The sequence below is a fragment of the Culex quinquefasciatus genome, chromosome 3 (genome assembly GCF_015732765.1).
Source record: "Culex quinquefasciatus strain JHB chromosome 3, VPISU_Cqui_1.0_pri_paternal, whole genome shotgun sequence".
Classification (NCBI taxonomy): Eukaryota; Metazoa; Arthropoda; class Insecta; order Diptera; family Culicidae; genus Culex; species Culex quinquefasciatus.
In genome coordinates, this window is record NC_051863.1 from 18,372,396 (window position 1) to 18,398,951 (window position 26,556).

Sequence of the window (26,556 nt, forward strand, 5' to 3'; positions counted from 1 at the left end):
AGAATTTTAGAATTTTAGGATTTTAATCTTGCGTTTATGAATTTAATTATAGTATATTTTGATGCATCGACTTTTTGAAGCCAATATTTTTTAAACTGTAATTTTTCATATTTAACTGTATTTTTTATTTTAAATTTTAATTTTAGAATTTCTACCTATCGCATTGTAGATTTTTATCAGAATTTTTATTTTTAGAATTTTAGAATTATAATTTTAGTATTTTAGAATTTTAGAATTTGAGAATTTTAGAATTTTAGAATTTTAGAATTTTAGAATTTTAGAATTTAAGAATTTAAGAATTTAAGAATTTAGAATCTTAGAATCTTAGCATTTTAGAATTTAAAATTTTTAGAATTTTAGAATTTTAGATTTTTTTTTGAAATTTTGAAATTTTTGGATTTTTGAATTTTGAATTTTGAAATTTTAAAATTTTTGTAATTTTGTAATTTTGGAATTTTGGAATTTTGAAATTTTCGGAATTTTGGAATTTTGGAATTTTGGAAGTTTTGGAATTTTGGAAGTTTTGGAATTTTGGAATTTTGGAATTTGTGGAATTTTGAAATTTTGGAAGTTTTGAATTTTTGAATTTGGAATTTTGGAATTCTTGAAATTTTGGAATTTTGGAATTTTGGAATTTTAGAATTTTAGAATTTTAGAAATTTAGAATTTTAGAATTTTAGAATTTTAGAATTTTAGAATTTTAGAATTTTAGAATTTTAGAATTTTAGAATTTTAGAATTTTAGAATTTTAGAATTTTAGAATTTTAGAATTTTAGAATTTTAGAATTTTAGAATTTTAGAATTTTAGAATTTTAGAATTTTAGAATATTAGAATTTTAGAACTTTAGAATTTAAGAATTTTAGAATTTTAGAATTTTAGAATTTTAAAATTTTAGAATTTTAGAATTTTAGAATTTTAGAATTTTAGAATTTTAGAATTTTAGAATTTTAGAATTTTAGAATTTTAGAATTTTAGAATTTTAGAATTTTAAATTTTAGAATTTTAGAATTTTAGAATTTTAGAATTTTAGAATTTTAGAATTTTAGAATTTTAGAATTTTAGAATTTTAGAATTTTAGAATTTTAGAATTTTAGAATTTTAGAATTTTAGAATTTTAGAATTTTAGAATTTTAGGATTTTAGAATTTTAGAATTTTAGAATTTTAGAATTTTAGAATTTTAGAATTTTAGAATTTTAGAATTTTAGAATTTTAGAATTTTAGAATTTTAGAATTTTGAAATTTTAGAATTTTAGAATTTTAGAATTTTAGAATTTTAGAATTTTGGAATTTTAGAATTTTAGAATTTTAGAATTTTAGAATTTTAGAATTTCAGAATTTTAGAATTTTAGAATTTTAGAATTTTAGAATTTTAGAATTTTAGAATTTTAGAATTTTAGAATTTTATAATTTTAGAATTTTAGAATTTTTGAATTTTTGAATTTTTGAATTTTAGAATTTTAGATTTTTAGAATTTTAGATTTATAGAATTGTAGAATTTTAGAGTGGATTTTTAGAATTTGAGGATTACAAATTTCATTGATATTGTTAAAACGCTTAGTTTTTTATTTATTTTAGATCTGGAGAATTTGAAAAAAAAACAACTAGACGAATTTTAAGATTAAGGATTATTTTAAATTTTGGCTGTTAACAATTTTTCAGTTATTCCACAGTTGTTTTAAGTTAGAAAAAATGACGCAAATGTATTAACAACAATTGAATTTTGTATCTACTCAAAACTAAATTGGTAGCGATTTTCTCAAATTTAATGCACCTATCAAGCGTTACCCTTTACGTCAAAGTTGTGTCAAACTCCCCTTTTGCAGTATGTTTTCAACTCATCGCTAGAACTAATGTTTCCTTTGCTGCAGTATATCTTCATTTCCAGAACTCACCCTTCTCCGGTAGTCTGATTCGTACAGAATTAATTGGAGTAGGCCACCAGTACGGTCCTCAAAAAATCAGAGGTGTGTCATTTGATACACACTCTCCCCATAGTTGGTATGATTGCAAACAAAATCCATTACTAGCAAACAAGGACTGCAATTCAAAATTGTCACGTTCTCGGAGGTGTCCCGTACAAGAAGTAAACCCAAACCAGCATCGAGAGAGAGGAAGCGCTCAACTTAGTAAATTTATCGGCCGTCGATTCTTCGGTGCTACTTGCATTGATGAAGCGACAGTTGGTAAAAATCATAACCAGTGTGTGTTGCTTGAAAAAGCAGCAACAGTACAGTATTCTGTATGAATGTTTCGACTACCTTTTTATGCGTACACTAATGATTTTTTTCTTTTCAGATTGTAAACGGTTTCGCGAGCAAAAAAGGTGGTCGAATTTCCTGCAAAGATACTTCATGTTAGATTTTCATTTACTGAAATCCTCCATTGATTGAAAGTGCTGAAGCGTTTATTGAGTGACACATCGTGTGAAGATGTTACCCGAATTGCAGCTCCAGGCACTTGGACGATTTTATTGTTGAACCGCACTTGTTTTCCACCGAGATTTGGCTTACTCAGAGAGCACTTTCCCAAGCATCATCTGCCGGAGGTATGAAGATCCAGCGACGACACTTTTCAAGCAGCTGGAAACGAGCTAGCGAAGTGCTGTACCAGATATGAATGACGATCGCTAAACGAAATCGAGGATCTCCGGCGGGGAGCAAGCGTCTTTAGTAGAAGACGTGCCCATCCATTCCCATTCTTGGTTGGAGCGATTCCTACTCACGATCAGTGTAAAACCCGAACTGGAGGGCAGAACCATTGAATCTTATGCAGGGGCAGACCACCCACCGGATTCGAAATTGTATCCTTTATATGTCCGATGAGTGTCGTTTTCGTTCTAGTGATGGCTAGCAAGGTAAAGCAGTTCTAACGGGAAAAATGTCTAAAAATAGCAACTTTTCGCTGGTGTAGAATGCATCGCTAGAATTCTAATGCACATTGAGTCATATAAGAATGAATGTCTTACGAATCTTGAAGGGTAGTCTGCTTTCATATCAGATCAATTGGTTCAACCCTCCAGTACGGGTAGCATTTTCGGATGCATTTGGCTCCGAATTCTCATTCAAAATTGATGGAATCCATTCTGGTGTTGGACATCTACCAGGTCCAATGATCAGCTCTCGATGACGAGAACCAACAGCAGCAGCAGCAACAACAAACAACAACAACAGCAACAGCGCATCAACAGCAATTAACCGTGTGTTGTGTTGTGTCTTATCGAAACTTCAAAGGAAGCTTGATCAAGACACACTCGCACACACAAAAATGGGAATATTTCCCACCATCACGAGTTTGCACGCTAAACGTGTGATCTCACCAGTATCTGAATGGAAAATTTGACTACCTTTTTGGTTTTTTTTTGTCTTTTTTTGTCTTTTTTTGTCTTTTTTTGTCTTTTTTTTGTCTTTTTTGTCCTTTTTGTCTTTTTTGTCTTTTTTTCCTTTTTTTGTCTTTTTTTCCTTTTTTTGTCTTTTTTGTCTTTTTTTGTATTTTTTTGTATTTTTTTGTATTTTTTGTATTTTTTGTCTATTTTGCCTATTTGTCTTTTTTGTCTTTTTTGTCTTTTTTGTCTTTTTTGTCTTTTTTGTCTTTTTTGTGGGTCTCGTGGCGCAGGGGTAGCGGCTTCGGCTGCCGATCCCGATGATGCTATGAGACGCGGGTTCGATTCCCGCCTTATCCACTGAGCTTCTATCGGATGGTGAAGTAAAACGTCGGTCCCGGTTTCTCCTGTCTCGTCAGAGGCGCTGGAGCAGAAATCCCACGTTAGAGGAAGGCCATGCCCGGGGGCGTAGTGCCAATAGTTTCGTTTTTTTCGTCTTTTTGTCTTTTTGTCTTTTTGTCTTTTTGTCTTTTTGTCTTTTTGTCTTTTTGTCTTTTTGTCTTTTTGTCTTTTTGTCTTTTTGTCTTTTTGTCTTTTTGTCTTTTTGTCTTTTTGTCTTTTTGTCTTTTTGTCTTTTTGCCTTTTTGTCTTTTTGTCTTTTTGTGTTTTTGTCTTTTTGTCTTTTTTGTCTTTTTGTCTTTTTGACTTTTTGTCTATTTTGTAATTTTTGTCTTTTTGTCTTTTTGTCTTTTTGTCTTTTTGCCTTTTTGTCTGTTTTGTCTTTTTGTCTTTTTGTCTTTTTGTCTTTTTGTCTTTTTGTCTTTTTGTCTTTTTGTCTTTTTGCCTTTTTGTCTTTTTCGTCTTTTTGTCTTTTTGTCATTTTGTAATTTTTGTAATTTTTGTAATTTTTGTAATTTTTGTAATTTTTGTAATTTTTGTAATTTTTGTAATTTTAGTAATTTTGTAATTTTTGTATTTTTGTAATTTTGTAATTTTGTAATTTTGTAATTTTGTAATTTTTGTAATTTTGTAATTTTGTAATTTTGTAATTTTGTAATTTTGTAATTTTGTAATTTTGTAATTTTGTAATTTTGTAATTTTTGTAATTTTGTAATTTTGTAATTTTTGTAATTTTGTAATTTTTGTAATTTTGTAATTTTTGTAATTTTTGTAATTTTGTAATTTTGTAATTTTGTAATTTTGTAATTTTGTAATTTTTGTAATTTTTGTAATTTTTGTAATTTTTGTAATTTTTGTAATTTTTGTAATTTTTGTAATTTTTGTAATTTTTGTAATTTTTGTAATTTTTGTAATTTTTGTAATTTTTGTATTTTTTGTAATTTTTGTATTTTTGTATTTTTGTATTTTTGTATTTTTGTATTTTTGTATTTTTGTATTTTTGTATTTTTTGTAATTTTTGTAATTTTTGTAATTTTTGTCATTTTTGTATTTTTTGTAATTTTTGTAATTTTTGTAATTTTTGTATTTTTTGTAATTTTTGTATTTTTTGTAATTTTTGTATTTTTTGTAATTTTTGTATTTTTTGTAATTTTTGTATTTTTTGTAATTTTTGTAATTTTTGTCACTTTTGTCATTTCTGTCATTTGTGTCATGTTGTATTTTTGTGTCATTTTTTGACATGTTGCATTTTTGTGTTTTTTATTTCTATATTTTTGTAATTTTGTCATTTTTGTAATTTTTGTCATTTGTGTCATGTTGTATTTTTGTATTTTTTATTTCTGTATTTTTGTATTTTTGACGTTTATTTTTGTATTTTGAAAAAAGTGTCCACGAGGTTTATGGATGGCCCCTTCTTTCCACAAAAAGGTAGTCGAATTGTTTCCCCACCGGTACACTATTAACTTTCTCTCGAAAGTCGACATCTGAACGCACGAGGCTGCGTTTGTCCGAGACACAGGTTCCTTAGAATTCCGGAACCCTCTCTCGCAACTGCAGCAGCCAACACACGTCCATCACTATTTTGCCTGAACGAACCTCAAAAGCTATCTGCAAAGCCATTCATCCCTCCCCACTACTCCTCAGAAGAGGGGAAAAGAGGGAAAGAGATACACTTTACTGTTGGAGTGCTGGTAACGGGGAAAAGGATTTCCCGTATCAGCGATGGAGCGGTTTTTTTCTGAATGAACCTGGGGAGAAGTGCTCGATCAAATCAAGAGGGCAGCAACCTTTGGCAGGAGGTGAGCTGCAAACACTCTTGCCTTATCGGAAACAGCACTGCGGGAACTCGAACTGGAGAGTTTAACCATTTGACCTGGTGAGAAGGCAGACTACCCGGTTGATTAGTGAGAAAAGAGAAGCTTTTATACCTCACGTTTGACGTTTGGATTCTAGTGATGGAAATGCATATTGAGTACAGATACTGCCTTATCGACTTTCTTGTATGAAATTATCAATCTTGTCAATCGGTAGAATCGTTTTATTTTCAGCTAGGTTTCAGCTTTAAACGAGTTCAAACGTAGTAAGCTACCATAACTGGCTTAACTCATGGGCTATCTAAGCTGCAAACTGCGTTATTGTTCACCCTCACCCCAGGACTATAGTTCAACCTCTCAAAATTTTGACTACCTTTTTGCTGTTTTGAGAAATGTAACTTGTAGAACACGTTTAAAAATGAAGAAAGAGTTTACCCACAGTTTGTTTTGTCCATCGATAGAACTGTTTCCCTCACTAGCGGCGTATATAAGGCTCCCCAAGCGAGTCTCCTGCGGGTAGTCTGTTTTATACGAGATCAAGCGGATTGAGCCACCGGTACGGCTGCTAAATCGGAAACCTGTGATTACGGTTTCAAAACCATCCCCCCAATGCTGGTATGGTACAAACCAATATCAATTTCCAGCCTTTCTGACCCGCGCACAGGCAGAAACAAGTGAGAGAGGAGAAGATCAAGAAGAAGCCCACACAACACAACAAATACAAGAGGACGCTGCTGCACTTTTCGCTCGCACATTGTGGCATAATTACTTCCTCCGATGGGGACGCGCTTTGTCCTTGGCGGTACGAAGGAATGTGCAACTTGTGCGATTTAACAACTGTGAAGTCATACTTTGTGACTCACGGAATCGTATCCTGATTTGTATAAATATTTCGACTACCTTTTTGCGATTTTGGGTGTCGTGGATTTGTCAAATGTGACAGGAGTGAGATTTTATTGTAAATGGTCATATGTATAACTTGTCATTTAAACTGAAAAAACGCAATAAAAATGCTAACGCTTTTAAATAAGGCCGTTGCAAACATTTTTTGAAGTTTATGTCCCTCACCTCTGACCAAAGTCGAGGGGAAGAAGGGGTGGGGTGTTAAAAATGTTTGCCCCCGATCTTTCGGACAAATCTGAAGGGGGGGGGGGGGGGCTTTTGGGTTTGATTTGAATCTTTAAAAAATAACTTCTCTTGTTTATTGCTAATTCGGGAAATGGGTGCGATTTTTAAACTATTTTTTCCTATCCCCCATATCTTATAATAATTCAATAAGAAATCCTGTTAAAATAACAAAAAGTGTTATTATTTTATCCTGAACTTCAACTTCAAGATGAAAAAATAATAACAGTTTCTTATAAAATAACAAGATTTGGTATTGAAGTAATATTATGCTGAAAATGTTTAATAACACACTGATAAGAGGAAATGTTATACATTTCAAAAACTCTTCTAATAACAAGATTTGTTATTCGTTTGGTATTCTGACTTAGAAATTACCATAAATAGCACAAATGGAAAAGTTTTAAGTGTCCATAACACAATCTGTTATTATTTTTTTTTGTGTTAAATATGTTTAGATCTTTGGTATAATGTTGTCCAATTACGTCGGGGTCATTATTTTGGCCATGAAATGGGGTCCTTAAGCTAAAATTATTCTAAAAAGTTGAAAGTTTATTTTTTTTTAATTCTTTGATATACCCCCTAAAGGACTTTACTAAAATTGGCTAGAACTATGGAATAATTTTGACCAATTTAATCGTGGAAATTTATTTGACCATGAAATGGGGTCCTTAATCTGATAAAATTAACTTTTGAAAGCTGATTTTTTTTTTAATTTTGGTATATTCCCTAAGGGAATTGATTTATTTATTGAGAATTTTTGAAATGTGAATAACAAAAACTGTTATTATTGCCACAGAGCGAGGAAGTCGGAGCTGACGTTGAAGTTCGAGCTGGAGTGAGACCTCGGAGACGGCATCGGATTAAGCTAGTTTTCAGCAACTTTTACTTGGAGTCGGTATCTGTGAAATCGGGCTTTTTTGGAGAGCTGAAGTCGGCGTTGCCATCATATCCTGCATCCAGAGTCGAAGTTGTCTTCAAAGTATGGATTCAAAGTCGCTTGAAGGAACCCGACTCTGCAGCCCTGACTAGTATAGAAGAGTGATGGCAACTGCTGGTTTTATTTGCAAATGGCAAATAAACCAAAACAATAACTTTGTTTGTTATGGAGGACATACAAGTTCAATAACATTTTTTGTTATTATGCTGCTCCACCTCTCCGCACAAACTAACAAATCTTGTTATTCCTGCATGATTCCTTCTGTGTTATTTGTTTGTTATTGCAATAACAACATAATAACAGTTTAAGTTATTCTTCTAGAGAGCCTAGAACTTATTAGAGAACGGACATCTAAAACCAAAAGTACCAATCGAAGCACGAGAACTGTCAAACGGAGGTACCAATCGAGCAAAATCCTTTGTCTTATGCTCGATTGGTACCTCCGTTTGACAGTTCTCGTGCTTCGATTGGTACTTTTGGTTTGAGATGACCGTTCTCTAATAAGCTCCAGGCTCTCTAATTCTTCGAACAATTCTTTGTTATTAATTTTGCCTTCCTCACTGAGGTAAGGCTATAATCCTGCTCTAAAAATGAACTTTGTATAAAAACGTCGTAGACCCACCTTCATGTATACATATCGACTCAGAATCGAAAACTGAACAAATGTCTGTGTGTATGTGTGTGTGTATGTGTGTGTGTATGTGTGTGTGTATGTATGTATGTGACCAACAAACTAGCTCATGTTTCTCGGCACTGGCTGAACTGATTTGACCCGAACTTGTTGCATTCGACTTGGTAGGGTCCCATAGATCGAGTTTTATACAGATTGAAGTTTCGATAAGTAGTTCAAAAGTTATGTATAAAAATTTGTTTTCACATATATTTGGATCTCACTTAACTGTATGCAAACTATGTCCGGGTCCATCATCCGACCCATCATTGGTTAGGTTATCAAAAGACCTTTCCAACGAGTCTAAAACATTGAAGATCTGGCAACCCTGTCTCGAGATATGGCCCCTTAAGTGATATTGATGTACTTTTTTGAAGCCGGATCTCACTTAAATGTATGCAAACTATGTCCGGATTCACCATCCGACCTATTGTTGGTTAACTTATCAAAAGACCTTTCCAATGAGCCCAAAACATTGAAGATCTGGCAACCCTGTCTCGAGATATGGCCACTTAAGTGATATTGATGTACTTTTTTGAAGCCGGATCTCACTTAAATGTATGTAAACTATGTACGGATCCACCATCCGACCCATTGTTGGTTAGGTTATCAAAAGACCTTTCCAACGAAAGCAAAACATTGAAGATCTGGCAACCCTGTCTCGAGATATGGCCTCTTAAGTGATATTGATGTACTTTTTTGAAGCCGGATCTCACTTAAATGTTTGTAAACTATGTACGGATCCACCATCCGACCCATTGTTGATTAGATTATCAAAAAACCTTTCCAACGAGTCTAAAACATTGAAGATCTGGCAACCCTGTCTCGAGATATGGCCACTTAAGTGATATCGATGTACTTTTTGGAAGCCGGATCTAAAAAATAGATGAAACTTGTGTACAGCCATTGTTGTGAGGAAGGCTCCAACCACATAGGTGGATTAAGTTAGTTTTTGTTATTGTAACAACTAATCCGATCATCCCAATAACATATTTCGATCTTCTCACAATATCAAAAACTGACCTTCCCAAGTTGTTTGCGTCTGCTCGGGATTTCGCGTGAGTTTAAGAAATTTAACAACAAAGGAACTGTCAAACAGCCTTAAGAGGTGGACGCAGAAAAATATTTTGTAGAATCAGCCTGTACGAGGTTTGATTCAACAATTTTTTTGTTGAATATAATCAACGCCGATTTTGCGTTGAAACAAACCTTGATTTTCTCAATTCCACAAAAAATTTTTGTTGTTCTGAAAAAGTTGCTTTGCCGTCTAGCGTTGATTCAACAAAAATCTTGATTTTCAAATCAACAAAACGTTTTGTTGATTCAAATATGCCTTATTATTCTGCCCATGGGCAAAAAAGAGCGAGCCGCTTAAAAAGTCGGTTCACTAAAAACACTAAAAAGAGCCAACGAAACAAAAAACGAAACAAAGAAACAACAAACAAAAAAATGAGCCGCGGTTCTTTTTGGAACTCCGGTTTTTACAAAGAGTTGTTCTAAGAAATAGAATAAGTTTTAAATTACAATTATTTTAAATTTGCATTAAATTTTGTTTTTGAAAATTTTAATTTTTAAATGATTTTAGATTGACGCCAAATTTGCCAGGTAGTACATTAGGATAAACAAAATGGCAGGTTTAGAGGGACTATTTGAATCGACATATTTCGTTCTTTTTTGCTCATCAGTACATCGATGCCTCTTTGCTCTCTTATGCTAACAGCGTAGGAATCCCAGCAAACTCAGTACAAGAGTGCACAGAGGTATCGATATATTGAAAGACTGTAAATAGTATTCATGCCAATATTTGTGTTGTTCAAATGAGGCGTTAAATGTTTTCAAACCCATATTTTCAGGTTCCTAGTTTTTATTTGAAATTTCAAAATGAATGATTTTCTTAACAAAACAAACATTTTTTTCCATTACGCAACTTTTCGAAAAGGTATATTAAAGTATAACCCGAATACAAATTTCACCATTTCAAACTGTCCAACTAAGAAAATTTTACCAAAAATCTTCTATATAAATAAAAAAAATCAAATCCACTTGCCCGACTTAACATAAGCATTTATAGATATTTTTTATTAAATCAGAATCAGTTAAAATAGATATTTTCTCCCAATTAAATATCAGAATTTGTTCAATTTTAGCAGAAATAAACGCAATTTCATAAAATTAATAGCATTTTTTTTTTTAAATTCTAGATTTAAAATTTGATCCGATCCAATTATTCTAACGTTTATAAACGTTCAACGTAGGTTCAAGAAGAAAACTAGAAATAGAGTCCACCTAAGGTTTTTAAGCGAATCTAGAAAATATTTTAAAAAAAATCACTCCATTCTTAACTATAGCCTTTTCATCAAAATTTTGAAAAATAGTGAAAAAACCGTTCAAAAGAGCCGCTCATTTTAATGAGCGAACGAAAATGAACGGCTCCTAAAAAGAGCGGGTTTGCCCACCTCTTAAACCTTATGTGATTTGAGAAAAAAAATATGTTTTTGCAGAAAAAATGCTTTATTTAGAACTCACTGATATTGCTACATTGCTGGCGGTTAGGCTTCGCCTAACATGTCCTAATCTAATAAATCTTTTGATACAATAACTTCAATTATGATTTAAAATGCATTCTCGTAGATTCTCCACTGCTGAATCTGCTGCAAATCACGCTCCCCGCGGGCCCACTTTTGGTACAGATTGTGGAAACGCACTCCGTCAAACTGCGGATACACCGGATATTCTTGCGCGTTCAATCCAACCACGTTCAGCGCCTTTAGTACGTGCTTGCTGATGGCATTGTACAGGAAGGCCACGCGAAACGCTCGACCGTCCAGGTATTGTGGGTAGCGAATGTTAATCAAGTCGTACTTTTTGAACACGACCTCGTAGGCCACCTGCAGCAGGAGATCCGCCTCGAATGGTTCCACAACCTGATGTTCGACGAGGAAGTAGATTGTGGCCACGGTCGGCATGAGCTTTGGTGGAAGTGCGTCCAGTTGACGAGGGTCCAAGCTGTCCGAGATGATCCAGCAGTACAGTTTGAGCTTTGTGGCGGCTAGATTTTTTTGGGTTTCCGGATCTGTTGAAAGCATTTCCTGCAGAGTGGGCGGTTCAACGTGCTGTGGGAACTCCAACTCGTAGGTACGCTCGGCGTAACCATCCTCGTGAGACGTTCTGTGGATCAGCTTCCGGCTGGTATGCTCCGGTTGGTCACGGCGGTGGTAAACTACAACGGCTGCTTCACGGAGGATGATTTTCCTTGAAAGGTTTGGGTATTCCGAACCGAAGCCATCGTCACGAAAGTCTATGAAAGCGGGAGCAAAATGTATCGGGAAGCCAATCCACATCTTGTGAAGAAACGCTTTTCCGTGGTTCTTGAGGAATTCCAACGTGGTATCTTCTAATGGGGGTTGCTCCTGTTCTAGGTATTCCTGTAATAAAACCGGAAAATAATTATTGAAACGGACTTAAAAAATGTCAGGCTCAATACTTACAGTTTCATAATAATCCAAACTCTCTTGGAATCGCTCCCGTAGATCTCCTTCGTCGGCCATCTCTCCGAAAATCTCCGCCAACAAATTTTCATGTGGACGCTTCACAAAGTCAGCCAGATCGTAAAACTTTGTTTCATAATTTCCCAAATACCGAGTGGCAAACGATTCCAGTTCTTCACTCTGAAGGAAGCCATTGCTACTGCCCAACGTCGCAAACAGGGCCAACTTTCCGGAATCTTCCAGTCCCAGATGAGAGCGCAACGCTGAGCGACTAAACTCTCGCGTAGTCAAGTTCTCAAAGTTCAAATTTTTGGACGACCAAAAGCGCCAACCTCCCCCGAGGATCAACAGGTCCGTATTGTTGGTCACGATGGCCAAGGCGTTGACGGAGTTTGCGTACGCAACCATTTCCTTCTTCATAGCACCCGTCAACGACACCCGGAACTCGCCGTACCGTTTCGCCAGGATCTTCACCGGATACTGCGTGTTATTGGGAATGTCCCAGCGGAACCGTTTCGCCAGCGTACGCACGTCATCCCCGTTGTCCACGGCGTCGATGATGCGCAACTCTTTGTCGTACTTTTGATTCTGATTTTCAGCCCAGCTGGCCAGTTTCCTCGAGTTCTTAACGGGTCCATCGTTGAAAAACACCAGCGTCACTCCCAGCTCTCGGAGACGGCTCAAGAAGCGTTCCACGAGCTGGTACGCCAACTCGTACCGGCCGCCACAGAGAACACCGCCCAAATCCGGGTAGCAAAGTGGTTCAAACAGCGCCCGGAAGTCAATGACGAGCGTTACAGGTGTCGAATCAGATTGGCAGTTTCTTAAACAAAAGTCGAAGTTTAACAAGTTTTCAAGCCACTCAAATTTCAATTTCTTACCTTATCTCGTTTCTGATGTTGACCACCGGACATCCGTTTGGAACTTTGGTACGAACAAACTTTTCAAGACCTCTTACACCCATTTTGGAAAACCTTTTGAAATATCAATTCACTTTTAGGCTTGAAATGCAAAATAGGTACTCAAATTACAACTGGCGATAAAACAATTACCAATCAACAGGTAAGCCAGCTCTGTAAAGCACGCCAACTTGAAACAAGTCTGTTTTGGAAATGAATGAATCATGCTTTTTTTCAATCGGCTTCAGTCTCCAGAACAGCCAATCTGAGCTAACCGAACATGTTTAAGCACCATTTGGGATGCACACAATTTTTAATTTGTCCAAAAAGCTTCAAAAAAAAAAAAATTAAGGTTATGAATTACCTACTGTGATTATACTTTAAAACTGAGTGTTGATGCCCGTTTTATATTACATTTTTTTTAAAAACAATGTTATTTTTGGGTAAAAATCAAACTTGCATTGAGTCTGTGGTCTGTGCTAAATTTTTCAACGCTGAACTCATATCTGCGTCCAATCGAGTGTATTATAAACAAATCATTAATTTTTCAACACAAAGCCTGCAAAAGGCGATTCAAGCGTAGTGCAACTGAGTTCAAGTTTCAATTTCATTAAGCGTGATGCTGTGGTCTTAACAATTCCTCATATTTTTTCTGGTTTCATGTTCCTGAATATCAACAAGGGTTTAGGATAAGCCTTAAATTATAGTTAAATAAAGTTAAAGATTATCCAGGGTTATGCAAACTCCGACATTTTCTCAAAAATGTGTAATTTGATATCTCTGCAAAGAAAAACAAAATCAACAAAACAAATACGATAACCATTTTGTGGTAACCCAGGAAATTTGGGCCAAAAATAAAACAAACAAAAACATTAAATTTCTAGTTTCATTTTTGAAAATTTTAATACAAAAAAAATCTCAAAATACTCTTTACATCTAGATTACTTTTTCAAAATCACCAATGCACCATGGGTTTCCTATGTACATAAATAAAAGCAAAGTAATCCACTTTAACGACCCCCGAGTCTTTTGTGGTCTCTGTTGCAAGTTTCTGCTCATTTCTAGGCGTCTGAAGGTTATGTGTGGTGAGCAGAGTTGCCAGGTTGCCAGATAAATCTGGGAATGCCAGATTTTTCAAGTGTCAGCCAGAATAAAGATTTACCCTTCTCTGTGCCAGATATTGACAGATTTTGCCAGATTTTTCACTTTATGCCCATCTTATACAACATTTTTGATTAAAATGAACGTATTTGATTGAAAATAAAATAAAAGTAGAATATGTTTTACAAAAAGAAGATGTAAATTCAACTTTTTTAAGGTCATAAAATCAGTTAGACCTGAATTCTGCATTGAATTCTACAATTTTTTTTATCAATTCATATTCTGCCTCCCCTTCGCCATTTACAAATGTATAATTTTCGTCTGCCAGATTTTTCCAGATTTTTCATCGATATTTTGCCAGATTTTTCAAATTTTGACCTGGTGGTGAGTCACCGAAAACCTCTTTTACGCAAATGGACGTCGGTCGGTTTTACTTCCCCATCCGATAGAAGGCCAGGAGGATAAGACGGGAATTGAGCCCGCACCCCATAGCAACTTAGGGATCGGCAGCCACGAGGCCCTATGTACAAAATACCCTTTGAAAAAGTAAGCGAGAGATAATTTTATTACAGTTATGCTACTGTCAACAATATGCCAGCTCGAGACAGAGTTGCCAGATCTTCAATGTTGTGGACTCGTTAGAAAGGTCTTTCAATTACCTAACCAACGATGTGTCGGATGATGGATCCGGACATTGTTTACATACATTTAAATGAGATCCGACTACAAAAAAAGTACATAAATATCACTTTAGTGGTCAGAACTCGAGACAGGGTTGCCAGATCTTCAATGTTTTGGAATCGTTGGAAAGTTCTTACAATTACCTAACTATGGATCCGGACATCATTTACATACAATTGATTGAGATCCGGCTTCAAAAAGTATATAAATATCACTTAAGTGTAATAACTCAAGACAGGGTTGCCAGATCTTCAATGTTATGGACTCGATGTGAAGTTCTTTCAAATACCTAACAAACGATGGGTCGGATGATGGATCCGGACATGGTTTACATACATTTAAGTGAGATTCGGCATCAAAAAAGTACAAATATATCACTTAAGTGATCATAACTCGAGACAGAGTTGCCAGATCTTTAATGTTGTGGACTCGTTAGAAAGGTCTTTTAATTACCTAAGCAACGATGTATCGGATTATGGATCCGGACATCGTTTACATACATTTAAGTGAGATCCGGCTACAAAAAAGTACATAAATATCACTTAAGTGGTCATTACTCGAGACAGGGTTGCCAGTTCTTCAATGTTTTGGACTCGTTGGAAAGTTCTTTTAATTAAATAACCAACGATGGGTTGGATGATGGAGCCGGACATTGTTTACATACATTTATGTGAGATCCGGCATCAAAAATGTACATAAATATCACTTAAGTGATCATAACTCGAGACAGAGTTGCCAGATCTTTAATGTTGTGCACTTGTAGAATATAAATGAGATCCGGATATATGTGAAAACACATTTTTAAACATGACTTTTGAACTAGTTATCGAAACTTCAAACAATTCAATAGCGATGTATGGGACCCTAAACCAAGTCGAATGCAACTGGTTTGGTCAAAATCGGTTCAGCCAGTGCTGAGAAAACTCAGTGGGAATTTCGGTCACATACATACATACACACACACATATACACACACACATACACACCAAAAAATTTGATCTAAGGGGTCCCCCGAGCAAAAATTTGCAACCAAAAAATACACTAAAAGTAAACGTATCAATTTAGGTTTAACCAATTGAAATGCTCTGCATTTTGTTGCATTTTTAAAGCCCTTTCAGATGAATTTTGGATTTTGAAATTTAATTGGATGTTTAGTGTTAAGTGTTAAGTGTTAAGTGTTAAGAGTTAAGTGTTAAGTGTTAAGTATTAAGTATTATGTATTAAGTGTTAAGTGCTAAGTATTATGTATTAAGTGTTGAGTGTTAAGTATTATGAATTAAGTGTTGAGTGTTAAGTGTTTTTTTTATTTTAGTTTTTAGTTTTTAGATTTAAGTTTTTAGTTTTTAGTTTTTAGTTTTTAGTTTTTAGTTTTTAGTTTTTAGTTTTTAGTTTTTAGTTTTTAGTTTTTAGTTTTTAGTTTTTAGTTTTTAGTTTTTAGTTTTTAGTTTTTAGTTTTTAGTTTTTAGTTTTTAGTTTTTAGTTTTTAGTTTTTAGTTTTTAGTTTTTAGTTTTTAGTTTTTAGTTTTTAGTTTTTAGTTTTTAGTTTTTAGTTTTTAGTTTTTAGTTTTTAGTTCTTTTTTGTAATAATAAAAGCCAGATGAATTCTGTTTTTAACCACATAATTTGAAATGTGTTCTTCTTCTTACTATAAAATCACATGTTTTGCACAAAGCAACTTAAATAATCGTCAATTTCAGTCCAAGCTCAAATTCGTATCAACTCTTCTTCCCTCGCAGCGCTCGACTTAAGCCCCCTTCTTGTTGACACTTCGCGGTGGTCTGGTCACCCGACAGGGCCTGCCTTAATGCATATTCCTAGTGCATTTGACATCGATTTGCATACACACATGTGCGCGCATCGTACCGTAGTGGGTTCCGTTTACTTCATCCAATAACTGCTTGGCCATGTGTGTTTGCGGGCGAGATATTAGTGAAATGCGCACCCGGCAGTGTTGTCAGACCACGTTTCGTGCCACTGCTGTGAGTCTCACTTTCGAACTGTTTACGAGTTGGCAGCTCGGTTCTCGTGAATTCACGCACACACACCTTTTTTTTTGCTGCCCTGCTGCTTGGGGTATTGGTTTAAGTCAAGTTAGGCTACGAGCTACGTTAGAAAGGGGGTTTTATTGCCCTCTATCTCTGTACCTACTAAACTTGCTCTAGCCAGCGAGCGATGGTATTTGTGCACTCCCTTGCTGGTGCGCGAGTATAGTTAATACAGATATTAGTGGCAGTGCGCGATCACGAGCACGACTACGGCCAAGGGGCCAAAAGAAAATTTGGATTAGTATAAGCGTATTTTCTCGACTGAATTCACCATAGTTCGAGCAATTAATTTGTTGCTGCTGTGAGCCCTCGGTCCGTTTTTAAAATCGATTTATTTATCCCGAAAAACTCGCGATCGCGTTCAACCATCCCACCAATATCGGACCCGGTTACGACGTTGTTCCGACGGGCAGATTCGGGGGCCACGAAAAGGCCGTCCCGCGCGCCTACAGAGAAAAAAGAAAAGTTATGAGTGACCTGTCGACCAATATTTGTTTTGATGCCCTATCGGTTCTGAACGGCACCACCGTCCAGCTGGTCGAAAATGGTAAGACCCATCGCAGCAGGCCATTACGTACGCGAGCGAACGAGAGTGTTTTTTTTAAGGGCACACGTGAAGGGGTCACGCACAGAGCCCTCCCCGCAGTTTTCACGCAACCCTTTGCGTGTAGCAATCGGAGTAGGCTCATTGAGAGAAGGGTTGGAAAATGGGATCACTTTTCCGGACGATCTACCAGTGTGTGTGTGTGTCGGCTAGTAAGGCCTACTAAGGTCGATCGAAAAAGGGAGTCGTCAAAAGTGTAAAGTGCCTCCCAACTGTGGCTTCCGAAAAGGAGCGAAAAAAAGGCTTTTCCCCTCTCTTGTGGGAAAGTGGGCTAGGAAAAGTGGTGTCCATTTTCTGACTTATTTTCCGCACAACTTGGATTTTCTTGCGCTCGTACACGTACACATGTGCAAACGAATAGGGTTTCCCGATAAAGTAATTATGATCATTTGGGGCGAAAACATGATGTGCATTGTGAGAAATCATTATAATATTTAACATTGTTAAACATGATTTACACAATCTGAACTATGTGATCAAACGCATCAATTTTAAAAATAAAAAAATGTTTTTCGTTTCGATTATTCGTAAACTCGATTATCCTAATTATGTGTCATTCAATGATTTGCAGGTTCCAAGTATGTTTAATGTCTTCTATTACAAATGTGATTTAGGGTTTTAGCTGCTTGGCTCTTTTCGACATAATTAAAAAATAATAAAATTTATGATTTCAAGGTGAATTTAAAAAAGAAACAGAAAGAATTTACTTATAAAAGAAACTTTTCATTCGAAATTGATTTTTATCACTCGGATTGTGATTCAATTTGGGACATTTTTTAAAATTTATTTTGATGACGAGATTTATGAAAGTTATGTCTTGCAGCAGGCTTGGCCGAATGATTAAGCTGTCCGTTTAGTAAGCGGGAGATCATGGGTTCGATTCCCACCTGCTCCAACCTTCCATCGGATGGGGATGTAAAACATTAAGTCATTCCACAGTAGGATTCCAGCGTAGGAATCGTCTCCACGCTTTAGGTACAAACAACACACCAAACCAAGCCTGCTCCGGTGGAATCGCTGGCGGCGGTTGAACTCGCAATCCAAAGGGCGTCAGTTCGAACCCTGGAAGGTTCCTAAAAATAGGTTTGGGTGCTCTCCCCATTCAAGCCTTTGGACTTCTTGGTTCGAGCAGGAACTTGCAATAGAGACCACAAAAGACCCGAGGTCGTGAAAGTGGATGGGGCTTTTCAACTTAAAAACTTGATATCTCAAGAAATATTTAATTTACCTTAGATTTTGATTGATTTAAGAGCGAGTCCACGAGCAAAGCATACCCATCTCGCATCGACCTCACCAATCTGCCTGAAATTTTCAGGGGTTGTTTGTACATATAAAACTAGCATCTGGCCAAAATATGAGCACTCTAGGTCAACGGGAAGTGGGGCAAATCGGGACACAAAGTTTGAAGGTTCAAAATCGTCAAAAATCGTAAAAAGGCTGTAACTTGGGCAAAATTCAATTTAATTTAAAAATTCAAAATGCATCTGAAAGGGCTTAAAAAATGCAACAAAATGCAGGATAGAGCACCCCAATTGGTTAAATCTAAAGGGAGTTATTGACATTTTAGTGAAAAAATAGCATAATTTTCAAACTCAAATAAAAAAGTGTTCCATCCAGATATCAACTCGGTTCGACCTGCAGCTTGTAGGGGACATCTGGGACTACCATCTGAGACTGAGAACGCTTTGGGTAAGGCAGTTTAACATATTAAATAGACACTTTTACTTTTAGTGAATTTTTTGGTTGTAAATTTTTGCTCGGGGGACCCCTTAGATCCCATTTTCTGATGATAATTTTATCATATTCGTGTTCCTGAGACAATTTCACAATAGAAACATGCATAAAAATGTTTATTTTTATCCATTTTAACCCTTTAAAAAATGAAAGTTAAAAAAATTGAGATGCTGCTTTTTTCTGGTGTCATCTATGGTGAATTTGAATAAATGTGAATCGAAGATTTTTTTTAACTTTCATTTTTTTAAGGGTTAAAATGCAAAATGTTTCGTTCCAGAGATATCGAATTTTAAACTTTTGTGTTTTCGAGATAACCTACATCAGCTTCATTCGCCACATCTGCTAGAATTACACAGGTGGGCTGATCAATAACTGCTACCTGGTGTTCTGGGAGATGAATAATTTAATTTATATTTTTATAATTTTACGCAAATATTTATTCAAATTGCTAATAGGGGAAATTCTCGTATGTTTGGCAGGTTAAGTCCTCGCTCCTAGTTTTGTCCAATTTGCTCATTTTCACTATTTAAACAACAATTTTTGCAAAACTTTTGATAGAAACTTGCTTGTTCACTTCTTATTGAGCTATTTATCACTCAATTTCAGTTGAAAACGTTTCTAATCAGCTGTAATTGAATGCCAAAGCGCTTTTATGGCAACATTAGAGGAACGCTGGAATTAGATGCTGTTCCCCTATTTTGATCAATCTATTTTTGTGAAAGGAATATTTATTGGGTAATTGTACGTGTTGCTAACCGTTTTAGAGTACCTCCGAGGCCATGACTAGGGCCTTTATCATGGGCGGTTGCAAAAAATTGCCATTCAGCAAAAACCCCAAAACCAACCCAAAACCTGCTTTATTATTATTATTATGATAGTTTATTATTGATATTTTACCATAATTTGGCAAATCTGATTTATGGTTTAAATGATTGATCATATTAAAGCAATTTTTATATTGTGAGCCAGCTCCATTTGATTTAAAGATGATTTTGGTCAAGGTACATTTAATTAAAAAAAAATCCTTATACGTGAGGACAGCAGCCGTATTGTGTTCCAAAAATCCAAGAATGATATATGAAGAAAAACAACTTTGTGATTTTCTTACATTTTTCCGTTTTATACTTTCCAGAAATTCTTTTCCTACTCCTTGTGATCATCCTTCACTAGAGTACAACGTATCAACAAATTTTATTCATTTTAATTCATATTTTTTACTCAATAATGTATCGTGCACTTATTGTTCAGAGTTACTAACAAGATTAATTGCATTTTCCTGTTCGCTCCGTCGGAATCCAATTCTGCCCTTTACTGTGTGTCGTTATTGCTCTGTCCTGTGGGTTAGCACAGAAATTCACTTCATTATTATTTTTTTTTGAGCAGATATACATTCGCGATTAAACTCCAGATTCCTACATAAAGATTATTTATGATGAAATATTATTTCAATAAATTATCAGGTAGCAGTTATTGATCAGCCCGTCTGTGTGCTTCAAGAAAATGCGGCGAATGAAGCTGATGTAGGTAATCTCGAAAACACAAAACTTTAAAATTCGATATCTCTGGAACGAAACATATTCATTTCTGTCGATAAGTGATTCTTATGTAAAATTGGCCGAGGAACACGATGGTGAGGTCAAATAAAAAAAATATGTTGGGGTGTTTTGAAATACGGCCGTTTTAAGTTTTCAATTGCGCAATACAGATAGAAAAAATAAATTAATCAACATTTTGATCACGAAAATGGATTCTACGTCCAATTTCCTTCAAATTGAGTTTAAGACCGACCCTCTAAGATTTGTGGTTCATGAGTTATCGTCGTTTGAAACTAGGAGGTTTGCTCAAAAATCGCCAAAAAGTCGATTTTTTGGGGAGGTACAAAAATGGAGGGGGTGGTCTGATTTGGATGAAATTCGGGATTGAAATTTCATATGATCGAATAACAAAAAAAAAAAAATAATTGTCTTATTTTTGATAGTTGAGCTTAAGTGACCCCTAAACTATTCTAAAGTGATTTGGCCAAAATGGCGGTGGTGAAACATTGAAAAAATGTGTTTTTTAGTTTGATAGGCAAAACCATTCAAATTTGACTAAAATTGAACCGAATTTTGTCGGGAAATAAGTTCAAATTCTCTAATAGCTATGTCGATTGGAGCATGTTCAGTGAGCTTATTTGAAAGAAAAGAACAGACATTCAAAATAAACAGTTTTTTTAAACTTTTATTTTGAAAAAAAAATCGATCGAAAGAAATAGTTCAATAATTTTCTGAACATGCTGTAATCAATCCCGGTCACCCTACCACTAAGGGAACATTAAAACATGGGGCAAGTTCGCTCACTCACCAAACTCTCTCGCTCTCGCTCGCTGCGTTCTAGCGCGCCGCACTAGTTACAGCAACTAAGTGAGTGAGTTTGGGTGTGCGCCCGCGACCAAGTTAGTTGGTGTGCGACGAGGGTGTCCGCTTTTCAACCAGCCAGCCAGCCAGTTGCCTCCGGGGTGCTCGCGGACCAAAAACACTCTCGCTCTCGGCGGCCAGCAGCAGCTGCAGCACGAGTAGAAGAAGTAGAAAAAATCGTAAAAATCTGGAACGAGCACTCCCAGCCAGCCAGCCAGCCAGCAGCACTACCACTAGTCACGCTCTCTAGTCTTTTTGGGGTACTACAATCCCTGGATCATTTTTTCTCTTCTCTCTGTCTCTCGGTGGCTGCCGAATCTCGTTGACGTCTTGGATCGGAACGGTCGTCCCGTTTTGAAAAAAAAAATCGTGGCCACCGGAACGCCAACGCATCCGTCAAAATCCGGACTCGGATCGGCTGGTGGTGATCATCCGGTTGACTCATCACGATGATACTAGTGTGCAGCATCTGCGGAGCATCGCATTACACCCAAAATTGTCCAGACTTTGCCAAGGGAGATCATGTAAGTAGAACCATGCACCACCAAAAAAAAAACCGTCCCCGTTGAAGAAGAGAGTACGTCGTGTGTGTGCGCCCCAGACCAGTAGACACATTTAATACCATTTATGGAAGTATTTCCTGTTTGGACCGGTTCCGGGCGGCCAATCGACGTGGACCAGGTACCATTCGGTGCGGGAACCGTTGGAGATCAGTTCCAAACACCGAGACTGGCTGCCCGATTCGATTAAATTATATAATTACGCGTTTTAATGTCCATGACAACATGTGCGCAGTCCGTGCGCCATTTAAGACCATTTCTGCGCAGCGAAAAAAAGTCAATATTTTTATCCCCATGTTGCAGCCACTTTGCAAATGGACGGATCTCCAACGATGCGACGTGTTTCCGTTCCATGACCCAAAACGCCCACTCCGAGTTCCAGATTCACACCCACCTCTCCCTTCTCAACTTACAAACCCACTTTATCGAAGAAAAAGACTAATTAATTCATTTTCTTTTTCCTACTTCCCCTCAAACGGATCCACCAACCCTGGACGGCCTCAACTCTCAATCGCAGATCAAAGATAAGCCCTCGCTTAACCTCTCAAGGTCATCCGTTCCCAATGGGCTGCTGATAATGGACTCCGGGGTGGTGGCGGCCGGAGATGGCACTCCCACCACCACCCCCTCACCCCCCTCCAGCACCTGCGTCGTGACGTCGCAAAAGTTCGCCAAGGGAACGCGCTTCGGACCGCTGCTGGCCCAGAAGAGCTACACCCCCATCAAGGGGCTCCCGTTTCCGCTGGTGCTGTTTGCCAACACGCCACCCTCGTACTACTACGGCACCGATCTGCTCATGCTGGACTTTGAGCTGCAGACGCTGCTGAGCGGCCGGAACGTGTACCTGGACACGCGCAACGAGTCCAAGTGCAACTGGATGATCCACGTCAGTTTGGCGCGGTTCAGCAACGAGCAGAACCTGATTTGCTACCAGGTGAGTTTGGGGGCACCGTGTGGCTCCTTTGGAATAAGTAAGATCGATGAAGATTACGATGTAGACGCGTGGTAGATCAACTCTGCTTTGAGTCACCAAGCGTCTCCATATTTTGATCAATGTGCACTGTGATGGAAACGCGTGGTGGATTTTAGTGTTGAGGCTTGAATTAGAGCAAAACTATGCCAATGTGGTATTGAAAACAAACAGTCTATCCTGCTTAATCCTAACGTAAATATCGACGTGAGCCTGTATATTCACACTTCGGTAACATTGTTAACATTGTTTTGCATGAGTTTGATGTTATTTTTTCCTATTTGCTTGGTCACATTTTGTGAAACATTTTCAAAGAGTGTTTTTTTTTATTATTTTTATGAAACAACAACATTAGTATCATGAGAACAATTAAAAAGTAAAGACTTATAAATTCCTCCGGAAGGCTTGTGTGTTCCACAACCTTCGTTAAAGTCGAGATAAACGGACAACAAATGAAATTTTAGGCCATTTTTTTGTGTAAATGCATTACACAAGTCAGGCCATTGCTCCCTTTGAAATCGGTCCGAAAAAATCAGGGGCATAACATATTTTTGCTAAAAACTTTAAAATCCTAATGGAAATATACGATTCCTTTAAAATTTGAGAAAGTTTCGATTTCCTGTTTTTTTTAATTTTGAAGATTTCATGAATTTCAAGTTTTTAAAGCATTTAGGATTTGAGATTTTTTTTCTTATTTTTTTCTGAGGCTTCGGAAATATTTGAAATGTTGAATTCTTGTAACTAAGTTACAACAAATTACGATAGTAATATTTCGATTCTGAGATGTCGATCGAGTGCAATAATCACCACGATAAAAAATTTAAAAAATAGTGAATTTTGGAAAAAACATTTAAAATATTTTCGATCAAAAAAATATTACAAAATTTTTTTTGGAGGCAAAATTTAGAGCATGAGCATGAGCATGAGCATGAGCATGGTTGACTGCCAATGAGCTGCTACTCCGTTATTGACGGATCAGCTGAAGTTACACAATGAACCAACAGATGAGTAGTGGGAGCTAATCATCCTCACTGTATAACCCCTGAAGATCTCTGCTTTAAGTCAATACCGGCGCCCCCCCAAGGAGATGCAGTTCAACAAAGGTAGGAATGTTAGTCCGATAGTTGAAGTTGCAGACTCATCAGACACAGAGTTTGTCGCTCTATACCTGTTGACACCGCATGAGACCGTTGAATCCACAGCATCTCCTTCAAGCATCACGGGAAGTGGGGGAATTGTGTTAGTAGGGGAAGGAAAGGGAAGGTCAGGATTCATCTTGGTAGATGATATGACCAGAATGTGAACTGTGAACCATAATCGTTGCCTTCTGAGCTACGACGCTATGAGAAGGACTTATCATTCGCGTATTTTTTACTTTTTACCGCCGGCGTGCCATCCGAGCAACGATGCTTTGGGATGGGCTTTCAACACGAAATGAAATTTGAATTAACGCATTATTCGGTAACGTACAATTTAAAATAGATCCGTCGTCGTGCCATCCGAGCCACGATGCTAAGGGATGGGCTTTCAAAACAGAATTAAATTTTTAGCAACGTATTATTCGTTATCATGTAAACCTCAAATAGTGCTGATACACCGAACTGTTTCAATCGATTTAATGAAATTCTTCGCGCATGACTTCTTTGCAACAAACTTCCCCACGAATTTACCCAGTCCGGACCGCGAACAACCGGCTCAACAACAGGAAGAAAATATATACACGACGACGCGAAGCCTTCTATCAATAAATTCAAATTTCTCGCGGATTCTCGCCCGTCGATTCTTCAACCGATCTCCCCGACGAACACCACACGACTGAGGGCCAAACTCCCAAGGCCACCACGCGACACTTTTTCAATGAATTCCAGAATCTTCTATCACTTTCTCGCGGATTCTCGCGCGTCGATTCTTCAACCGATCTCCCCGACGAACACCACGCGACTCTTTTTTTTGGAGGCAAAATTTAATTTACAATCAAAAGTTACTTAATACTTTTTTGTGTGGTTGTCGAAAAAAGAATTGAGAATTCACAACATTTTTTGCTATAAAACTTTATATTTTGTAGTAAACTTTTCATAATTCTAATTAGAAATTGTTCCACAAAAAAATGGTAATTAAAAACAAATAATTTTGCTTTTTATATTTTTTTTGTTCAGTATTTCGGAAAACCCAGCAAAAAAAACGATATTTATAAATGAAAACAAGCGGAAGCTATCCAAATTGCGATACAATATTGTTTCACAGACTTTAAAATTCTGAACAAGTTTTTGTCTACGTTTCGTGAATCAACTTTCCTTATTATTATCAAAGCTGATTTGGACTATTCAGAACACACTCCGGAAATCCCGACTTTTTATTTCACTTGTTAACGCTAGAATTCTCAGAACACATATTTATTTTATTTTCAAAATTTTGTGTTGTCTTATTACTATTTTCTATAATGAACTGTTAATATGTTGATCGATTAACCCTCTACTGCCCAATTTTTTTTTCGAATTTTTTATTTTTTCCGTGTTTCATTTTGAGCAACTTTTGTTCGGCGAAAAAATTCACTTCTCTTGTTTTATGTTTTTCTTGTTTTATTTTTAGAATTTTAATTTTCATTTATATTGTTAAGTTTATGTTTGTTTTTGGTAGTATTTAGCATATACTAACACCTCCTATCATTACATTTTGCCTATCTAATTTTTTCATGTTTTTACAGTCACTTTTTCCATGTTTTACTTGATTTTCACTTTTTCTGCTATAGAATGGCACCATTATCATTTAAATTGTTAAAAAAATGCGTAGAGGCATAGTCTGGGACACTACAAAAATTACTGCATACTTAATTTTACTTAAAGTAACGGAAACGTTAGTAAAAAAAACACAGCCAGAGTTGACCCCTAAAAAAAGGACATGTTTAAAAACATTGGCAAAGTCACATAAAACAAGCAAAACTTCCAACCCTAAAATTATCTAAAATTTTAAGAGTTCTTCTTTCCAATGCATTTTAAAGAAAAAAAATTGGTTGAAAAATGAATTTTTGGCGGGCGGGGTTAGGTTGTAGAGGGTTAAGTTGTTGTTGAAATACAGCCTAACAAAGAAATAATATTGCCAAAAATAAGTTATTTCGACATTTTGACCAATTTTGGTTCGATTTTCGAAAAACTTTTATAAAATGTAACAAAATTCATGAAATTGTAATTTTTAAACATGTTTTGTTTTGTTGGATAGTTTTTAAGGGCTTTCCATATAAAATTTTGGTACAATTTTTGCAACTGTTTATATAAAAAAAATCTTAGCGATATGGTGTATTCAGCAAAAATGTAGGGCAATTCAGACAAAAAAGTTACGCTCTTATTTTTTTTTTGCAAACAGTGGAACTCTCAAACCCGCTTTTTTCATGTATAGGAGGGAGCCATAAATGGTAACTTTTGAGCAGTGTTTGTATTCTCGCGCTCTCGCGAGAAAAAAACCCTCTCTCTCGAGTTCTCGCCGCGAGTCTCGAGCTGCCGAGAGAAACTCTCCGATTGACCGTGCTCTCCTAGGCTCGCAAACGGGCTTTCTCGGGAGCCAGAATTGTCCGTTCGCGAGGAGTTGAACGTGTCAGAAACGAACCAAAAACAACACACCTCTATACCATTGCCTGGTTCGCATTCGCAATTGATAGCTTGCGACGAACGGCTAGCACGAGGCGCTCGCGAGAGAAGTGAAAAGTACTACAAGTTCTCTCCCTCGCTCGCGAGCGAGAAATGCCTTCCTTCTTCTCGCTCGAATTCCAACACTGCTTTTGAGCCACATGGACAACTTTTTCACGGTGAAATAAA

At 36.4% G+C, this 26,556-nt stretch overlaps 2 protein-coding genes and 1 long non-coding RNA gene across 5 annotated transcripts in view; 2 read left to right on the plus strand and 1 right to left on the minus strand.

Annotated features, from left to right (window-relative positions):
• Positions 1 to 5,021: 5,021 nt before the first annotated feature.
• LOC6053352 lies at positions 5,022 to 6,425 on the plus strand. The gene is made up of 2 exons (XR_005278761.1): positions 5,022 to 5,928; positions 5,996 to 6,425. It is a non-coding gene; the product is annotated as an uncharacterized LOC6053352 (long non-coding RNA).
• A 4,336-nt stretch (positions 6,426 to 10,761) lies between these two features.
• Positions 10,762 to 12,926, minus strand: LOC6048716. 2 transcript variants are annotated; one of them, XM_038265343.1, is made up of 4 exons: positions 12,810 to 12,926; positions 12,639 to 12,731; positions 11,758 to 12,580; positions 10,762 to 11,694 (listed from the first exon to the last, which is right to left on the minus strand). In XM_038265343.1, exons 2-4 carry the CDS (start codon positions 12,719 to 12,721, stop codon positions 10,882 to 10,884), a joined length of 1,719 nt encoding a protein of 572 aa, XP_038121271.1. In that variant the 5' UTR covers positions 12,722 to 12,731; positions 12,810 to 12,926; the 3' UTR covers positions 10,762 to 10,881. The 2 variants fall into 2 exon arrangements, with proteins under 2 accessions (XP_038121271.1, XP_001869458.2); XM_001869423.2 differs by having other exon boundaries at positions 12,639 to 12,898.
• Positions 12,927 to 16,555: 3,629 nt separating this feature from the next.
• LOC6048717 overlaps positions 16,556 to 26,556 on the plus strand; it is a 28,654-nt gene continuing 18,653 nt past the window's right edge. The window contains exons 1-3 of one of the 2 annotated variants that reach the window (XM_038261440.1): positions 16,556 to 17,030; positions 21,677 to 21,741; positions 22,295 to 22,711. In XM_038261440.1, coding sequence (XP_038117368.1) covers positions 16,952 to 17,030; positions 21,677 to 21,741; positions 22,295 to 22,711 — 561 coding nt within the window. In that variant the 5' untranslated portion in view covers positions 16,556 to 16,951. The remainder of the gene's footprint in view (positions 17,031 to 21,676; positions 21,742 to 22,294; positions 22,712 to 26,556) is intronic. The other variant, XM_038261439.1, reaches the window with a different exon arrangement.

Coding starts and splice junctions, on each gene's coding strand:
- LOC6048716 (XM_038265343.1), bottom strand. CDS start 12,721: ATGGGTGTAAGAGGTCTTGAAAAGTTTGTTCGTACCAAAGTTCCAAAC. Junction 12,581..12,638: donor AACATCAGAAACGAGATAAG/GTAAGAAATTGA, acceptor CTTTTGTTTAAG/AAACTGCCAATCTGATTCGA. Junction 11,695..11,757: donor GTTTGGATTATTATGAAACT/GTAAGTATTGAG, acceptor GTTTTATTACAG/GAATACCTAGAACAGGAGCA.